Source organism: Pelophylax lessonae (genome assembly GCF_965119305.1).
Source record: "Pelophylax lessonae genome assembly, chromosome: 7".
Lineage (NCBI taxonomy): Eukaryota > Metazoa > Chordata > Amphibia > Anura > Ranidae > Pelophylax > Pelophylax lessonae.
In genome coordinates, this window is record NC_138774.1 from 148,861,848 (window position 1) to 148,876,905 (window position 15,058).

Sequence of the window (15,058 nt, forward strand, 5' to 3'; positions counted from 1 at the left end):
TTTGTGCTCACAGATTAGCCTCGGAAAGGGTTGTCCCTTTCCAGATGGATCAGACAGACTGTGGTTTAGGTCTCTCTTCAATCCCGGGTCGGTTTCCTCCTTTCCCTGTCAAGGCACATTCTACTTGGGCGCTCAGTGCCTCCTGGGCTTTCCGTCATCACGCTTTTTTTTTTTTTTTTTTTTTATAGATTGATTAAATGGATGTGTTGGCATGTGCGGATGCTTCCTTTGGCCGCAAGGATTTTGCAGGCCACTGTTTCGAGGATCTGGTCGTCTTTGAGGGCGTATGTTTGTTTTTTTCACGTGAGCTTCAGTTGTTTTGGTTGAGCTCCTGTTTACCTGGTTGGCTATAGTTAGCCTTGGGAATTTTTTTCGCTGTTCCCACCCCTCCGGTTTAATACTGCTGTGGGGCGTCCAATGGTTAAGAAGATCAGGGCCTATGTCAATGAACAAAAGTGAAAATGGGATTTTGACTTGCCGTAATATCCATTTCTCTGACGTTCATTGACGGACACAGCACCCACCCCACTGTGGAGTTGGCTTTCTTCTTACACTGCTTTTAACAAAACTGTATAACCTTTAGCAGAGAGGAGTATATACCCCTTGGGTAGCCAGACTCCTTTTTTTTTTTTTTTTTTTTTTTTTTTTTTTGTCTAGGAAGTATAACCCAATGGTTAAAAAAAAAAACTGTACAGTTAGAACAGTTTTTTTTTTTTTTGTAAAATATAAAAGATGAGGTTATGCAGAGTAAATTTTATACCTAACATGTCATGCTGTAAAGTTACGCTTCTCCCGCTGCCCATAGAGTGATCCCGTGGCGAATCTGCCACTGGGACCACTTTTATCAGATTTTGGGTCACCAGCTGTATATAAATAAACCAGGGCTGTATATAAATAAAAATACCAGGGTTATGGCAGCTAGCTGTTGCCATAACCCTGGTATTTAATGTCACAGTACCAACATGGTGTGCGATCCGGAAGTGGTTAAAAAAATCTATTTTAGGCCTGCAGATTACATAAAACCCCTAAATGTATGTTTTCTGAAAGCCGACACCCTAGAGAATAAAATGGAGATTACCGCAAAGGTCTAGGAAATGCAAAATTTCTGTAAAAAGCACACAAGTGTATTTTTGGGCAAAGAAACACAATAAACTACCCATATTTTGGTAAAATATAGAAGCTGAGATTGCACCGAGTAAAAAGAAAACCCAACATGTCAAACCTTAAATTTGTGTACACCCGTGAAATGGCAACAAACTTCAGTACCCTATAATCCCCACCCCCCCCCCCCCCCCATCACATAGGGGACAAAAAAGAAGTCCCCTCTTTGTGAAGATTTTTAGGTGACAGGTCCTCTTTAAAGCGGAGTTCTGGCTTATTTTGCAACATTAGTGATTCCTGGAGTGCTCGCTATGCTGATCAACAATTGGGCATTCTAAATTTTTTGTCGAGGGTCCCTTGCCTTATTTTCAGGGCATTTTTGATTGTACTTTTTTGCTAAACAAATAAAAAAAAGACTGAAATGTTTGAAAAAAAATTTTTTTTTCTTGCGCTGATGGGATGGCACTGATGGGCAGTAATGGGCGCTGATGGGGAGGGCACTGGTGGGCTCCCTGAGCCCTGATTTACATCCCTGGTGGGCATCCCTGGTGGCCATGGTGGGCATCCCTGGGGCCATCAGTGGGCTTCCCTGGTGGTTCTAGTGGCACCCCCCCAAAGTGTCTGCACTGGTAATCAATGCTCTGATTACCAGTGCGGACCCCCCCCCCTGTCAGGAGAGCCGCAGATCGGCTCTCCTCTATTCGTGCCTGTCAGGCACGAACTAAGGAAAGCCGATCAATGGCTCTTCCTGTGTACTATGTGACCAACTGTGATTGGACACAGCTGGTCACATGGTAAAGAGCCTACGTTAGTAGGCTCTTTACCAAGATCAGAGATGCGGTGTGTCAGAGTGCATCAACGATCGTCATATGACGTCCGGTTAGGATAATGCAACCACCTTCCCGCATATAGGGCGGGCGGGAACTGGTTAAAAAAAGGTATTTAAGGCCAGAACTCTGCTTTAAGGAGACATGCAGCGTCTAAAAGACCCTGCATGTCTCCTCTGGGCTCCACTGATTGTTTTGCAATGCAAATGTAAGACTTTACTTCCCGCGTATGCTAGCCGGGGACACTGAGTGGCTGACCTGGAAGTGATGTCAAAGATGTCTTTTTCCGGGTCACAACAAGAATGAGAGGAGAATTGACTTGTGTCCACTTTTTACCTTCCCCCTCCACCCAGTGTTCTGTTGATTACTGCAGATAGTCAGCTAATGCCTCCGACAATCTGCACAGTAGTGACGCCACTCCAGCTGATCTGCCATTCAGCTAGGGTGACGTCAACACTGGTCATGCACAGATTGTTTGAGGCATTATCTGATCACCAAAGTGCGGAGGCAGAATCTGACCGTCTTTCTGCACCTGTGTGAAACTTCACAGATGACGTCACAGGGGGAAATCAACCTGTGAAGACTCACACATGCGCAGAGAGCGAGACAGAATCTGACGGTCAGATTCTGCCTCAGCGCTTTTCTCATCAGATGCCTCCAATCTGCGCAAGCGCAGTGTTGATGTCACGCCAGCTGATCGGCAGATCAATGCATCTGTTTTGGGGAGGAAAAGCTGGAGTTATGCTTTTAAGTTTTTAGGAGCTTTAGTGTACATGAAGCCTAGGATGGCTTCAGTTCTTCTCTCCACCCGCAGGAGAGGTCCCTGAGTTGTGTTTTGCCCCCGAATGGGCTAAGCGTTGGCCTTATCTTACATTGCCTGGTTTAGTTTTGGTCACAGTGAATCGGTGTCCTGTGTGCCATCGGTTGCCATTTTTCTGTACTGTATCTGTGGGCTGCTTGATTTAGATCATTAGCATTTAAACAAAGCTGGACTTCTGTGTTGTATGATTGATGTAACGGCATTGCATATCAACTAGGGCTGCGCATCTTCACTTACCTCACGATTTGATTACGATTATTAAGGCAACGGTTTGATACGATTCGATTCCGCGATGCATCACGATTACTTTGCCTACAATGTGGGGAGCCTGGGCCTGCCCTTTAGTGCAGGGTCGCCATAGATCCCCCTTTAGTAGAGCAGGTCCCCCCATAGATCCCCCTTTAGTAGAGCAGGTCCCCCCATAGATCCCCCCCTTTAGTAGCGCAGGTCCCCTCATAGATCCCCTTTAGAGCAGGCCACATAGGGTCCTCCATATATTCCCTTTAGAGCAGACAAGGCACTAGGCAGGGTCCCTCACTTCTCATTTAATGATCCATTCCAATTTTAAAGTCTGGAATCGCTGTTACAGGAGGACACTCACAATGCAGAATGAATGAAGAGTTGATTTACTCACGTGACGTCTCTTATGAGAAGCTGGAACCCGGGCGGGCTAGGGGCATGCTGCGCACTGCTGAGCAGGCACGGGCATCAGGTTAGAAGAGTTACCTGATGCTAGTTGTAGTACCGTAGGCCCTGGTAAGGAGGAATGCTGGGCTCTGTAGTCCCCCTAGTTGTAGTATAACAGGCCCTGGTAAGGAGGAATGCTGGGTTCTGTAGTCCCCCTAGTAGTACAGTAGGCCCTGGTAAGGAGGAATGCTGGGCTCTGTAGTCCCCCTAGTTGTAGTACAGTAGGCCCTGGTAAGGAGGAATGCTGGGCCCTGTAGTGCCACGACTTACCAGGAAGCAGAGCTGCGGCCAGTTGTGGATTATGTAGCGGTAGGTGTAGATGGAGTAGGGCTCGGACAGGTCCCGGGTGAGGAGCCTCATGATGTCGGGCATTTGGAGCTCGGACTCGTAGCGAATATGGTGCAGTGTGCACGGTACAAGCGGAAAGCAGGGCGGACAGGACCTCCTCGGCCAGTCCATTGGGGGCGTTCTCCTTCTCCGAGTCCTCCGCTCTGAAGGACTCAGGGCCTGGGGGCCGGGGCAAGCAATGCGCAGGGCACAACGTGAGCAGTGAGCACTAGTGCACCTGAGTGGCTAGGACACTGGCACGGTCCTACCAACCAGCGGGCAGCAGTGTGGGAGGTGGAAGTCAGCTGTGACTGTCATTGACTGCGCCGCCACCGCGGACCCTGCAATAACCGCTCGGACACCTTGCCGATCCCTGCCACAGACAAATTTTGAAGAGCCATTGCTGTGTGGAGAGGGAGGGGTGGCGCTTCATGACGTCATCAGCACATCGATTAAGTCTGTTGCAAGCATCGATACAGAATCGCGGGTGGCTGAATCGCGATGCATCGATGCTACGATTAAATTCAACACCCCTAATATCAACGCTTTTGTTTTTGCAAGGTGTGGTTCATATGACAACAATCTGTTACAGATAGAGCTAAGTGGTTTGTGTAAGTCCCCGTTCACACTGGGGCGACCTGTGAGGCGACCTGGTCGCCTCACAGGTCGCCTTCCATAGGGAAGCTGCGGACCCGTTCAAATAGGAGCGACACAAGTCGCTCCGACTTAGAAAAAGGGTCCGGAGCTTCTTTGGGGCGACCGTCATAGACTTCAATGTTATGAAGTCCGCTCCGAGGTCGCGGGGCCTAAATAGCAATGTTTTACCCTTCTTCTTTTTTTTTTTTTTTGAAGAGGGGGAAAAAAAAAAAACATTTTTCTGCATCTTGGGCTTTCTGAGTTTCTTATGATGTATCATGGCTGCTTATTGCCAGTTAATAATAATTTCAGCTAACACTTGATTAATGGTAAGCACTGAAAATTGAAATCGACGTGTTTCCACTTTCCTGATTGGATTTGTTCTTTCCAGTGCTTCCTTTTTGTATTGCTATAGTAACCTTCGATTGTATTACTCACTTGGGAGGTCTGCATATTGACCTTCTAACCATAGCTTAGTTTCTTCCTCCTAGTTTATAGCTGTTGTGGCTAATATAACCTACCTTGTAAAGTGCTTTTTAAGAGTCCTAGAATTCCCCCAAGAATGCTGTCGCTTTATCCTGCGTCTGTTAGATTTAGGCAGAATCTAAAATGTGTTTTTGTTAAGCCCTGCTATATTTCCTCAAAGGTAAAGTGTCCTGTCTTCTCGGTAAATGTACATTGAGTTATTTATTATAGTGTTTAATGTAATGTGAATCTGTGCTTTGTCCATGTTCTCTGCTGCTTCATTCATTTTGTGGGGTGGACATAAATCGTATTTAGGCTACAAAACTTTGGGTTGTAGCTCACACAAGGCCACAAACTACCCTGTGACAGCACTGTCACATGGCTAAGTGCTTTGTATACTTTGACATATCTAGTATTTTTTTCTTTGGCTCCTGACACTGAATAGAGTGGCAGGTGTGTGAAGGAGCAGTAGTTAACGCAAACCTACCTAACTTGTTTATTTTCTGCTGCTATAAGCATTACAGCAAATATAAAAGACAGGAAAAAACCAAATGCTCATGCCACCAATTTATTATAAAAATGTTTCTTTTGTTCATTTTTGGACACAGCTCCTGAATCTTCTTAACCATTGGGTTATACTGCCCCCAAAGGCGTAATACACGAGGCAGGAAAAAGCTTGACTACGTCTATGGGCAGTTCCATTGGGTATACACCCACTCAGCTATAGGCAATCAGTTTTCTTTTTTTTTTTTTTCTGCTAGTCAGGAGTAAGGACCTAGTTCCTTGCTGGGATCTCTGGTCCTGGCAATTTTTTAATTTGTAATGGAATTTTTTTTTCCCTCTTCTTTTTTTTTTTTTTTTTTTATTTTTAATGTTCCTGTGTCGGAGGCACCAGTTCACTTTGGCACCCACAGGAGGCCCTCCAAAGCGGGGAGGGTGTTCCTCTTTCTGATTACCTTGACAACATTGTCACAAAACGGCGGGGTTGTCCAAATCGCAGTGGTTGCTAGGAGTGTTTTTTTTTTTTTTTTTTTGCTTGCGGTATCCTTATGAGGATTTATTGCTTAAAAGGCGGACGGTCCAACCTGTAGTGGACTCGCCAGTTTCCAGGTCAAATTGGGTTACCTTCATCTCGGTTGGGGAATCCCCGACCAGTGCAGGTCCAGCTAATAAGAGGGCGGATGCTCTGGCCCGCCATATGTGTGCTGTGGCTGGTTCGATAATTAAGCTGGTAATTACTATTGCCCTGGTGTCGCAAAATCTGACCGAGTGGGCTAAGCTTTTATGCCAGGACCTGGAGGGAGAATAGCTTCCCCCTGTCTTTGCAGAGCTGGCTGACCGGTTGGTCCAGGGGCTACAGTTTGTCTGTGATGCCTCTTTGGATGTGGCTCCTTTGATTTCTAGGCTGTCTGTATCAGTAGTGGTCCTTCGTCGTATTGTCTAACTGAAATGTCGGTCTGCAGACTAGGCTTCTCAAAAGGCCTTATCTGATTTTCCTCTTTTAGGGGGTCGCCTGGTTGGAGCTTCTTCCTTGGTTAACATCGTTAAGGGGGGGGGGGGTTCTCTTCTTCTGCAGGCTATCAAGGGCAAGGATCCCCGTCGTAGACTTGGGCAATTCTCCTCGGCTCCTAAGCGGCCTCTTCGTGTCTCGGGATCTCAAGACAAGGGATCAAAAGTCTAATAAGTCAGGCTACAATATCAAGTTTGGTCTTGTCGTCCTGAAAGGATTTTTCGCTTCCAATCTGCACTTTGTCCCCAGATCACTTACAGAGTCTTTTTGGGGCAGTGCAAGACTTATTTCAAGTGGGTGATTGTTCCTGTTCTGACTTCAGAATATTTTCAAAAATTTTTTAGCCAAACCTCTTTACAGTCCCCAGGAACGAAGGCAAGGTATGTCCAATTCTGGATCTCGAGGCGCTAAGCTGCTTTGTGCGCATGGAATCCATTCACATTGTAGTGGCATCCCTACATCGGGGATTTCTTCTCGCATCGATCGACATCAAGGATGCCTACCTGCACATTCTAATATGTGCTGGTTGCCAGCGCTTCCTCCATTTTTTTTGTCATGGACGAGGAGCATTCTCAGGTTTTGGCGCTGACTTATGGTCTCATCTCCGCACCTCGGGTCTTTAAAGAGAGTGTTGGCCCTGGTGCTGGCATTGTTTGAGTCAGCGGGGGATTGCGGTACCTGGGCGAGCTTCTGCGAGCGGAGTCTCAGACTGCTCTGATGGACTACTGGGGAGTTCTCTGTGAACTCTGAGGGGTTTGGTGGGATCTTGAACACTCAGAAGTCTGCTTGGGTTCTGTTCACAAAAAATGGCCTGTCTGGGTCTAACTCTCTGGACTCGGCCTCAGCCAGAGTGTTTCTTGGTCAGGAAAATCTCCAGACATTGGGGTTTTCAGGGGTGTCCGATACAAATTCATTCGGACAGTGCCACGGCCGTGGTCTGTCACTCGCCAAGGGGGCACATGAAGTGTCCTGGCGGCTCTGTAAGTAGCCGACATTCTGAGGTGGGCTGCTAATTCATTCCAGTCCTCAAACTGCTGCCACGACTCCTGTGTAGGATTCAGGCAGAAGGGATTCCAGTCATTCTAGTAGTTTCAGACTGACCCGGTCTTGGTATGTTGATCTGGCCAGCTAGTCGCCTGTCAAGGAGGATCTGCTGCCCCAAGGACCAATCTTCCTTGATCCTGTTTTACAGTTGCTGGCTTTAACAGCTTGGGTGTTGAAAGCCAGGTGCTGAAGGGTGGAGGTTTGTTGAATCTGTGATTTCTGCACTGTTAAAAGCTAGGAAATCTGCCTCTAGGAAGATCTACCATTGTACGTTCGCTCCTTCTCGATGGATCGGCTCTTTAACCTTCCTTCAACGGGGGTTGAACAAAAATTGGCCTTGAGTACCATTAAGGGCCAGGTTTCGGGTTTTGACGGTCCCTTTCCAACCACCTTTGGCCACACACTCCCTAGTGCGTAACTTTTCTTCAGTGTCTGACCATTTTGTTCCTTCAGCGCGGGCTCCGTCGCCGCCCTGGATTCTTAATGTGGTGCTTTTAACTCTACTGAAGCTTCTCTCTGAAAATATACGAGAGGTCTCCCTACTGCCCCAGAAGGTGGCCTTCTTTGGTGGCTATCACCCCTGCATGAAGGGTGTCGGAACTGACAGCGTTATCCTGTCGTCCACCTTCTGGTGCTTCACAAGGATAAGGTGGTGCTTTGCCTCTGTCCATCATTCTTTCCTAAGGTGGTCCCTGACTGTCATTTTAATGAAGACATTGTGTTGCCTTCCCTGTGTCCCAGGCCTAAACATCTGAAGTAAATTGCCTTGCATGTCTTGGATGTGGTCGAGTCTTTTAGGAAGTCACTCTTTTTGTGCTCATGGTCGGACTTCACAAAGGGTTGTCCACTTCTTCTGCGACCATTTCCAGATGGATCAGAAGGTGGTTCAGGCCTATTGCATCAGGGGTCGGGTTCCTCCTTTCCCTGTTTAGGTGCACTCTATTAGGGCACTTCAAGTCTCCTGGGCTTTCCGTCTTCAAGTGTTAGTGACGCAGGTTTGCAAGACGGCCACCTGGTCGTCGGTGCACACTTTTACAAACTTTTTTGTAAAGTGGTTGTGTTGGCATCTGCGGATGCTGCTTTTGGCCGCAAGGTTTTGCTGGCTGCGGTTTAGAGGACCTGGTCCTCTTTGAGGGTGTATTGTTTTTCAGGTGATCTCCAGTTTGTTTTGAGCTCTGTTGCCTGGTTGGCTATGATTAGCCTTGAGAATTTTTTTCTGATTTTTTTCCCACTGCTTTGGGACGTCCCAATGGTTAAGAAGAATTAGGAGCTGTGTTTAAGAGAAAATGGGATTTTTGACTGTAAAATCCATTTCTCTGAAGAGAGAGGATCATGCTCTCAGTATGTCACAGTACATGTTGGCACTCCTGGTTCCCTCAATGAACTGTAGCTCCCCAGTGCCCGCAGCACTAATGCAGCCCCAGACCATGACACTCCCACCACCATGCTTGACTGTAGGCAAGACACACTTGTCTTTGTACTCCTCACTAGGTTGCTGGAACACACGCTTAAACCATCTGAACCAAATAAGTTTATCTTGGTCTCATCAGACCACAGGACATGGTTCCAGTAATCCATGTCCTTAGTCTGCTTGTCTTCAGCAAACTGTTTGCGGGCTTTCGTGTGCATCATCTTTAGAAGAGGCTTCCTTCTGGAACAACAGCCATGCAGACCAATTTGATGCAGTGTGCCACGTATGGTCTGAGCACTGACAGGCTAACCCCCCACCCCTTCAACCTCTGCAGCAATGCTGGCAGCACTCATACATCTTATTTCCCAAAGATAACCTTTGGATATGATGCTGAGCACGTACATTCAACTTCATTTGGTTGACCATGGCAAGGCCTGTTCTGGGTGGAACCTGTCCTGTGAAACCACTGTATGGTCTTGACCACCATGCTGCAGCTCAGTTTCAGGGTCTTGGCAATCTTCTTATAGCCTAGGGCCAATCTAATGCAGAGCAACAATTCTTTTTTCAGATCCTCAGAGTTCTTTGCCATAAGGTGCCATGTTGAACTTTGAGTGACCAGTATGAGAGAGTGAGAGTGATCACACCTGCTCCTCATTCACACCTGAGACCTTGTAACACTGAGTCACATGATACCGGAGAGGGAAAATGGGTAATTGGGCCCAATTTGGACATTTTCACTTGGGTGTACTCACTTTTGTTGCCAATGATTTAGACATTAATGGCTGTGTGTTTGAGTTATTTTGAGGGGACAGCAAATGTACACTGCTGTACAAGCTGTACACTTACTACTTTACATTGTAGCAAAGTGTCATCTCTTCAGTGTTATCACATGAAAAGATAATATACTGTATTTACAAAAATGTGAGGGGTGTACTCGCGTTTGTGAGATACTGTATATACATTCAATGCTTTATTGCTTTTAGCAATACGTGCTAGCAGTTGATACTTTGCTCACCTCTGTTAGATAGGCTCATTATCTTGGGTTTTATCAGCTTGGGCTAAGCTCTGAAATAACTAACATGGCAGCATTTTTATGATGTTTTGAAAATCGCATTGGAGAAGTATTTCATGTTTGTTTTTTTTTTTTTCTTTCTTCTTAGGAACATTTAAACTCACAATAGAATTTACAGAAGAATATCCTAATAAACCACCTACAGTTCGATTTGTATCTAAAATGTTTCACCCCAATGGTAAGTAAAGATGTAACATTCAGCTGTACAGTTGTACTGTGACCAGCTCTACATATTCAAGCCAAATGTTATTTCCATCAAAATCACATGGTTTCAGAACAAGACTCTATTTTTTTTTTTTTGTCGTTTTGTGTATGGTATCTTACGTTTTGTGTATGGTATCTTACATTTGTACACTCCTTTTTGTGGTACTGTACTGTAAATGCCCAAATCCATAATCCGTGAAAGTCTATCAGAAAAAATAGAACCCATTTGGGTCAATGTCACAGTGTCTCTTTATTTCCAGTGCATGTAATGTCCAAAGAAAATGAATATGTCAAGAATTGTGTAAATGCGGAAGTTCTACAAATATAATTTACTTCCCTTTTTTTAATGTGAATATAAAAATATGAAGGAAAATATTGAAGATGAGCCATAATCCAATTTTTATTTTAGGAGCCATGATGATTTTTTTTTTTTAAGAACACGATTCTCGTAACAAGTAGTGGTATTTATAGTTTTAAAATTTAAGAATATAATTTTTATTACAGGGGATAGTCAGACTGTGTTAAAAAATGTTCTACTCTAAGACCTCCTTAACAGTGGCACTAACAAATCTGTGTGCCATTCTAAACACACACAAATGCATGTAATGCATACATGTTTATGTAAAAAAAAAAAATCCAGCGTTTACTTTTTTAACCACTTTCCTACATGGCACTTTCACCCCTTCATGCCCAGGCCAATTTTCAGCTTTCAGCACTGTCACATTTTCAATGACAATGACACTGTTGGGGCTGCACTGATAATCAGTGCCCTGATTATCTGTACAGGTCTTCTGTGTGAGGAGACGCCGTTAATCTGCTCTCCTCTCCTCACACTGTCAATGTGAGGCGAGAAGAGCCGATTACTGGCACTTCCATGTTTACATGTGATTGGCTGTGATTGGACACAGCCGATCACATGGGTAAAGCTCCGCATCATTGGCTCTCTACCAAGATCGGGGTCATACCGTGTCCCAAGGACACAGCACGCTAACGTTTGCCGTGCTCCTGGACAGGGCGAGGTTCTATGAATTCAGCCCAGAAGAACAAGAGGGGGATCGCATTTGCTGTCATTTGTCTATACAGGGGTCAAGAGGTGGGTAAACGCATATGAAAGCACTGCAATTATGTAAACTAAGCACCTTTTTAAAATACATTATTTTTCCTTGCATATGCATTTGTGCCTTATTTAAAAATATCATGACTGCATTTTATATAAGCATGTCTTAAAGGAACATCTAAATGCAGGGAAAAGGGATCAGGAAAGCATAAATGTTTAGCTTTTCTAAGCTCAAGAAAAGCTATCTGGGAAGAATTAACATGAGTGCCAGTGTGAATGAGGCCTAACTGATCTCTGGATAAAATAAAAGCCTTTTTTACTTAAGCTAAGGTTACGTGATACTGCAGTCCTGGGCCTCCCACGCCCCCCCCCCCTTTTTTTTTTTTTCTAACATCCAATGGGGTCTTTCTTCAGGTGTCCACCTCACTGCCTTCATGACCTGGACATTCCCTATTGGTTGTCCATCGTTGGAATCCTCATAGGATCAAAGAGGAGTGGCGGTGTTAAGGGGGTTGTGGGAGACTGGGTTAGCGGTCCCCTGCACAGGTGGAGGACCTGAACGGCAGATATTAGGCTCCTTTCACACACTCCGTCCGTTGGACGGAGTCCGTTTTTCTAAGCGGGGGATCGAGCCGCCGATCCCCCGCTGAGCAGGAGGATGACAGCTGTGTCTCCGCGCTGTGTGCGGAGACACAGCTGACAGTTCCCCATGCATCTTTATGGGGGAAATCGGATGTCAACGGACCGTCAGTCCGTTCTCACCCGATCCCATCCGATCCGCTGGACGGATGGAAAATAGGGTTTTCATCCGTCCAGATTTGACGGATCGGGTCGGATGTCAGCGGACATGTCTCCGCTGACATCCAATGCCCCATAGGAATGCATGGGGGGACCGTTCAGATCCGCCAAAAAAACGGGCAGGCGGATCTGAACGGTCCGCCTGTGTGAAAGGGGCCTAAGGGAGTATATCTTGCTTCACTGGGTAAGGGGGCTTACATTTTGCCTGGATTTGGGCTTAAACCTGTTTTATCCAGCTGTGAGCTTGTATGCAGCCTCTGAGTGGTTGGGCTTAGCTTCCACATATATGCGTTTTATATAGGGAGGCCCTTTCTGTGCTGAGAGCACACTCCCAGCACCGTAAGTAAAATGTCATGATAAGCTCCCCATGCATACTTGCAATTGGAAGCTTCCAATCATGTGATTGCTGTGATGGCCAGTCACACTGGTCACATGATCGGAATGCCCGTCTCCGCCTCCCAGTATTTCGTTTCTATTAAGAGATGGAGGGGGGTGACAGGAAGGGGTAAATAAAGTGTCCATAAAGCAAAACGCATCTGAATACAGCTACTGTGTAAAAAAGAAAAAAACTATAGTGCAACGTTTTGTACTTTTAAAATGCAGTTATTAACCTTGGGCTACATATATGCACTGCTCATTAGTAACTTAGAGGACCTCCAGGCTTCCCTCCCCTCCCCAAGAAAAATGAAAAGTCAGCATCTACAAAATACTGTAGCTGCTGACTTTTAATATTAGGACGCATTCCTGTCCAGGGATCCATCGGTTTCCTCACCCAAGCTGGTTCTTCAAAAGGCTATTGGGTGCTGGCGCCGCCATCTTGACCAAGGCAAACCAGCAGTGAAGCCTTTTAGCTTCACAGCCGGTTTCCTACTGCACAGAGCTGCTCTTTGGATTGCAGTCACACTTCACGGGTCCCAGAAGGCTGTGGGGGAAGGTGGATGGGCCGAACTTCCAACTTCCGAACTTGTCAAAACCAGGCACCCGCTCCCCCCCCCCCCCCCCCCCCAAAAAGGTGCCAAATGTGTCTCTTTTTTTATATTCTCTAGGTTGGTTATATTGCCAGCTATATGATCTTTCCTAAATGTGTACATGTAAATACTTTCTTTGGTAAGTAGGCCTTCTTGAGGTCAAGCCTGGCCCAATCTTGTTGGCATAATTTTGTTTTGCTTTTGTAGAATGGGAGCTGTCTGTCTCTCCTCCTGTCTTATTTGTATATGTAATATGGATAATTACTGGCATTTTATACTTGTGTTGGCTATGTGTCTGTCCAAAATACATAAAATATTGAAAGAAAAAAAAATGTAGTTATCAAAAACCCTTTTCATTTGTATTTTAGTGTATGCTGATGGCAGTATATGTTTGGACATTCTTCAGAATCGTTGGAGTCCAACGTATGACGTTTCTTCTATTTTAACCTCTATACAGGTAGGTTCAGTCAAAGCTAGTTGAGTTGATTTTACTGTCTTGTCCTTTTTAATGTACAGTATGCAGCTTCAGGTATTTCTCTTCTGCTTACAGTCCCTGCTGGATGAACCAAATCCAAACAGTCCGGCGAATAGCCAGGCAGCACAGCTGTACCAGGAAAACAAGCGAGAATATGAGAAAAGAGTTTCTGCGATAGTGGAACAAAGCTGGCGTGACTGTTGACCCTTGGCCTTGTATATGAACACTGACCATGCGGAAAATATATATATGAAGTGTTTGGGTGATCTTCCTCTTGCTAGAACCTTTACATTTACATCGACCGCAAATGGCTGTTGTGCTGTCGCCACTTTCCTTGGCCCCCAGCTGATGCTTGTCCCCACCTTTTGGACACCTGAAAGCATTTGTGTTAAAATCAAATGTACCATACGTGGGTTACTTGCAAAACTTTTTTTCCTTTTTTGTTCTTCCTGGTCCATGATTGTTCAGTTTGTAGGTTGAGAGAGTCATCTGCAGTCTACTTGAAGAGCAAAGGATAGACAGGCTGTATCCATACCATCATTCAAGGACATAAAGTTAGCAGTGCTGGTGTTTGGCATAGAAAATGTTTAGCAGGTTTTTATTTTTATTTGTTTTACAGGATGTTTTTGGCAGGTTAGGTTGACAAAAAAAATGAGTTGGTCAGATATAAAGTAGAAATTCTACCTTTTTGGTCTTGAATAGCATGGGAAATGGCAAGAATGTCTCAGTTTTATTGCTGTCTGTTGGGCTGTGATATTCACTCTTACTTTCTGTACCGATAAAGCTTGTTGCTGGAAGAGAGGGAGGGTGGAATCCAAAAATGTAGTGTATTATCATTACAACTGGAGATATGTGTAAAATGTATGTAGGCGACAGATTCCTGTCCCTCTCGTCTTCTCTGGGACAGAAAGTGAGGGTGAAACATCCTAAGGGGGCACATGCTAAAATAAAAAGCTGAGGGGTTCTAATCATCTAACCAGATGGGGTTTTGATGCATTTACCAGACCAAAAAACTGTAAGAAAGATGGTTCTGCTCAAGTTTACTATGGTATATTGAAGGCAAGAATGTATGGTATCTTTTTATTGTACTGTACTGAAAGTTTCACCTGAATTATGGGACATATTTTATTTCAGCCAATCATTAGACTAATCTAAATGTTTTACTTTCAATTTAACTGACTTCTCTTTATAAACATAATATCTGAATTGTGTGCTTTTTTTCTTTAGGCCTCTAAGTTCAGTTTGGTTCCATCTGCATAGCTTACACTGACACTGCTTCATTTTTGTACAAGTAACCCATGTAAAACTGTACATCATCTAAACTTGTAAATAAAAGAAAACAACCAATCCGTCTCTATGCAACAATATACCTTGAAAAAATGAGATATCGGAGATAGTGTAGTCCAAAAGGGGCCAGTTTGTTGCCAAGCGCACTCCATACTAGACTACCTACCCCCCCCCCCAATTTCTAAGCAGTACAACTGTGTATGAGTAGGTTTGTGATGAGAGATGCGCATATTTCATCTGTTAGCTAAGTGCACAAAAGTTGGGAAACAATGTTGCCCCTAATAATTGGCTCAAATTGAGTTGCCGTTCTCCAAGCCCGTCTGAAAGGTGAGGTTATTTCGATATTTTTATGGGCTTTGTGTTTCCTAA

At 45.0% G+C, this 15,058-nt stretch overlaps 1 protein-coding gene across 1 annotated transcript in view; it reads left to right on the forward strand.

The window, feature by feature from the left end:
- Positions 1–14,084, forward strand: part of UBE2A (ubiquitin conjugating enzyme E2 A) — a 36,148-nt gene extending 22,064 nt beyond the window's left edge. Inside the window, exons 4-6 of the mRNA XM_082263437.1 lie at positions 9,989–10,078; positions 13,296–13,384; positions 13,478–14,084. Coding sequence (XP_082119563.1) covers positions 9,989–10,078; positions 13,296–13,384; positions 13,478–13,606 — 308 coding nt within the window. The 3' untranslated portion in view covers positions 13,607–14,084. The remainder of the gene's footprint in view (positions 1–9,988; positions 10,079–13,295; positions 13,385–13,477) is intronic.
- Positions 14,085–15,058: the final 974 nt, after the last annotated feature.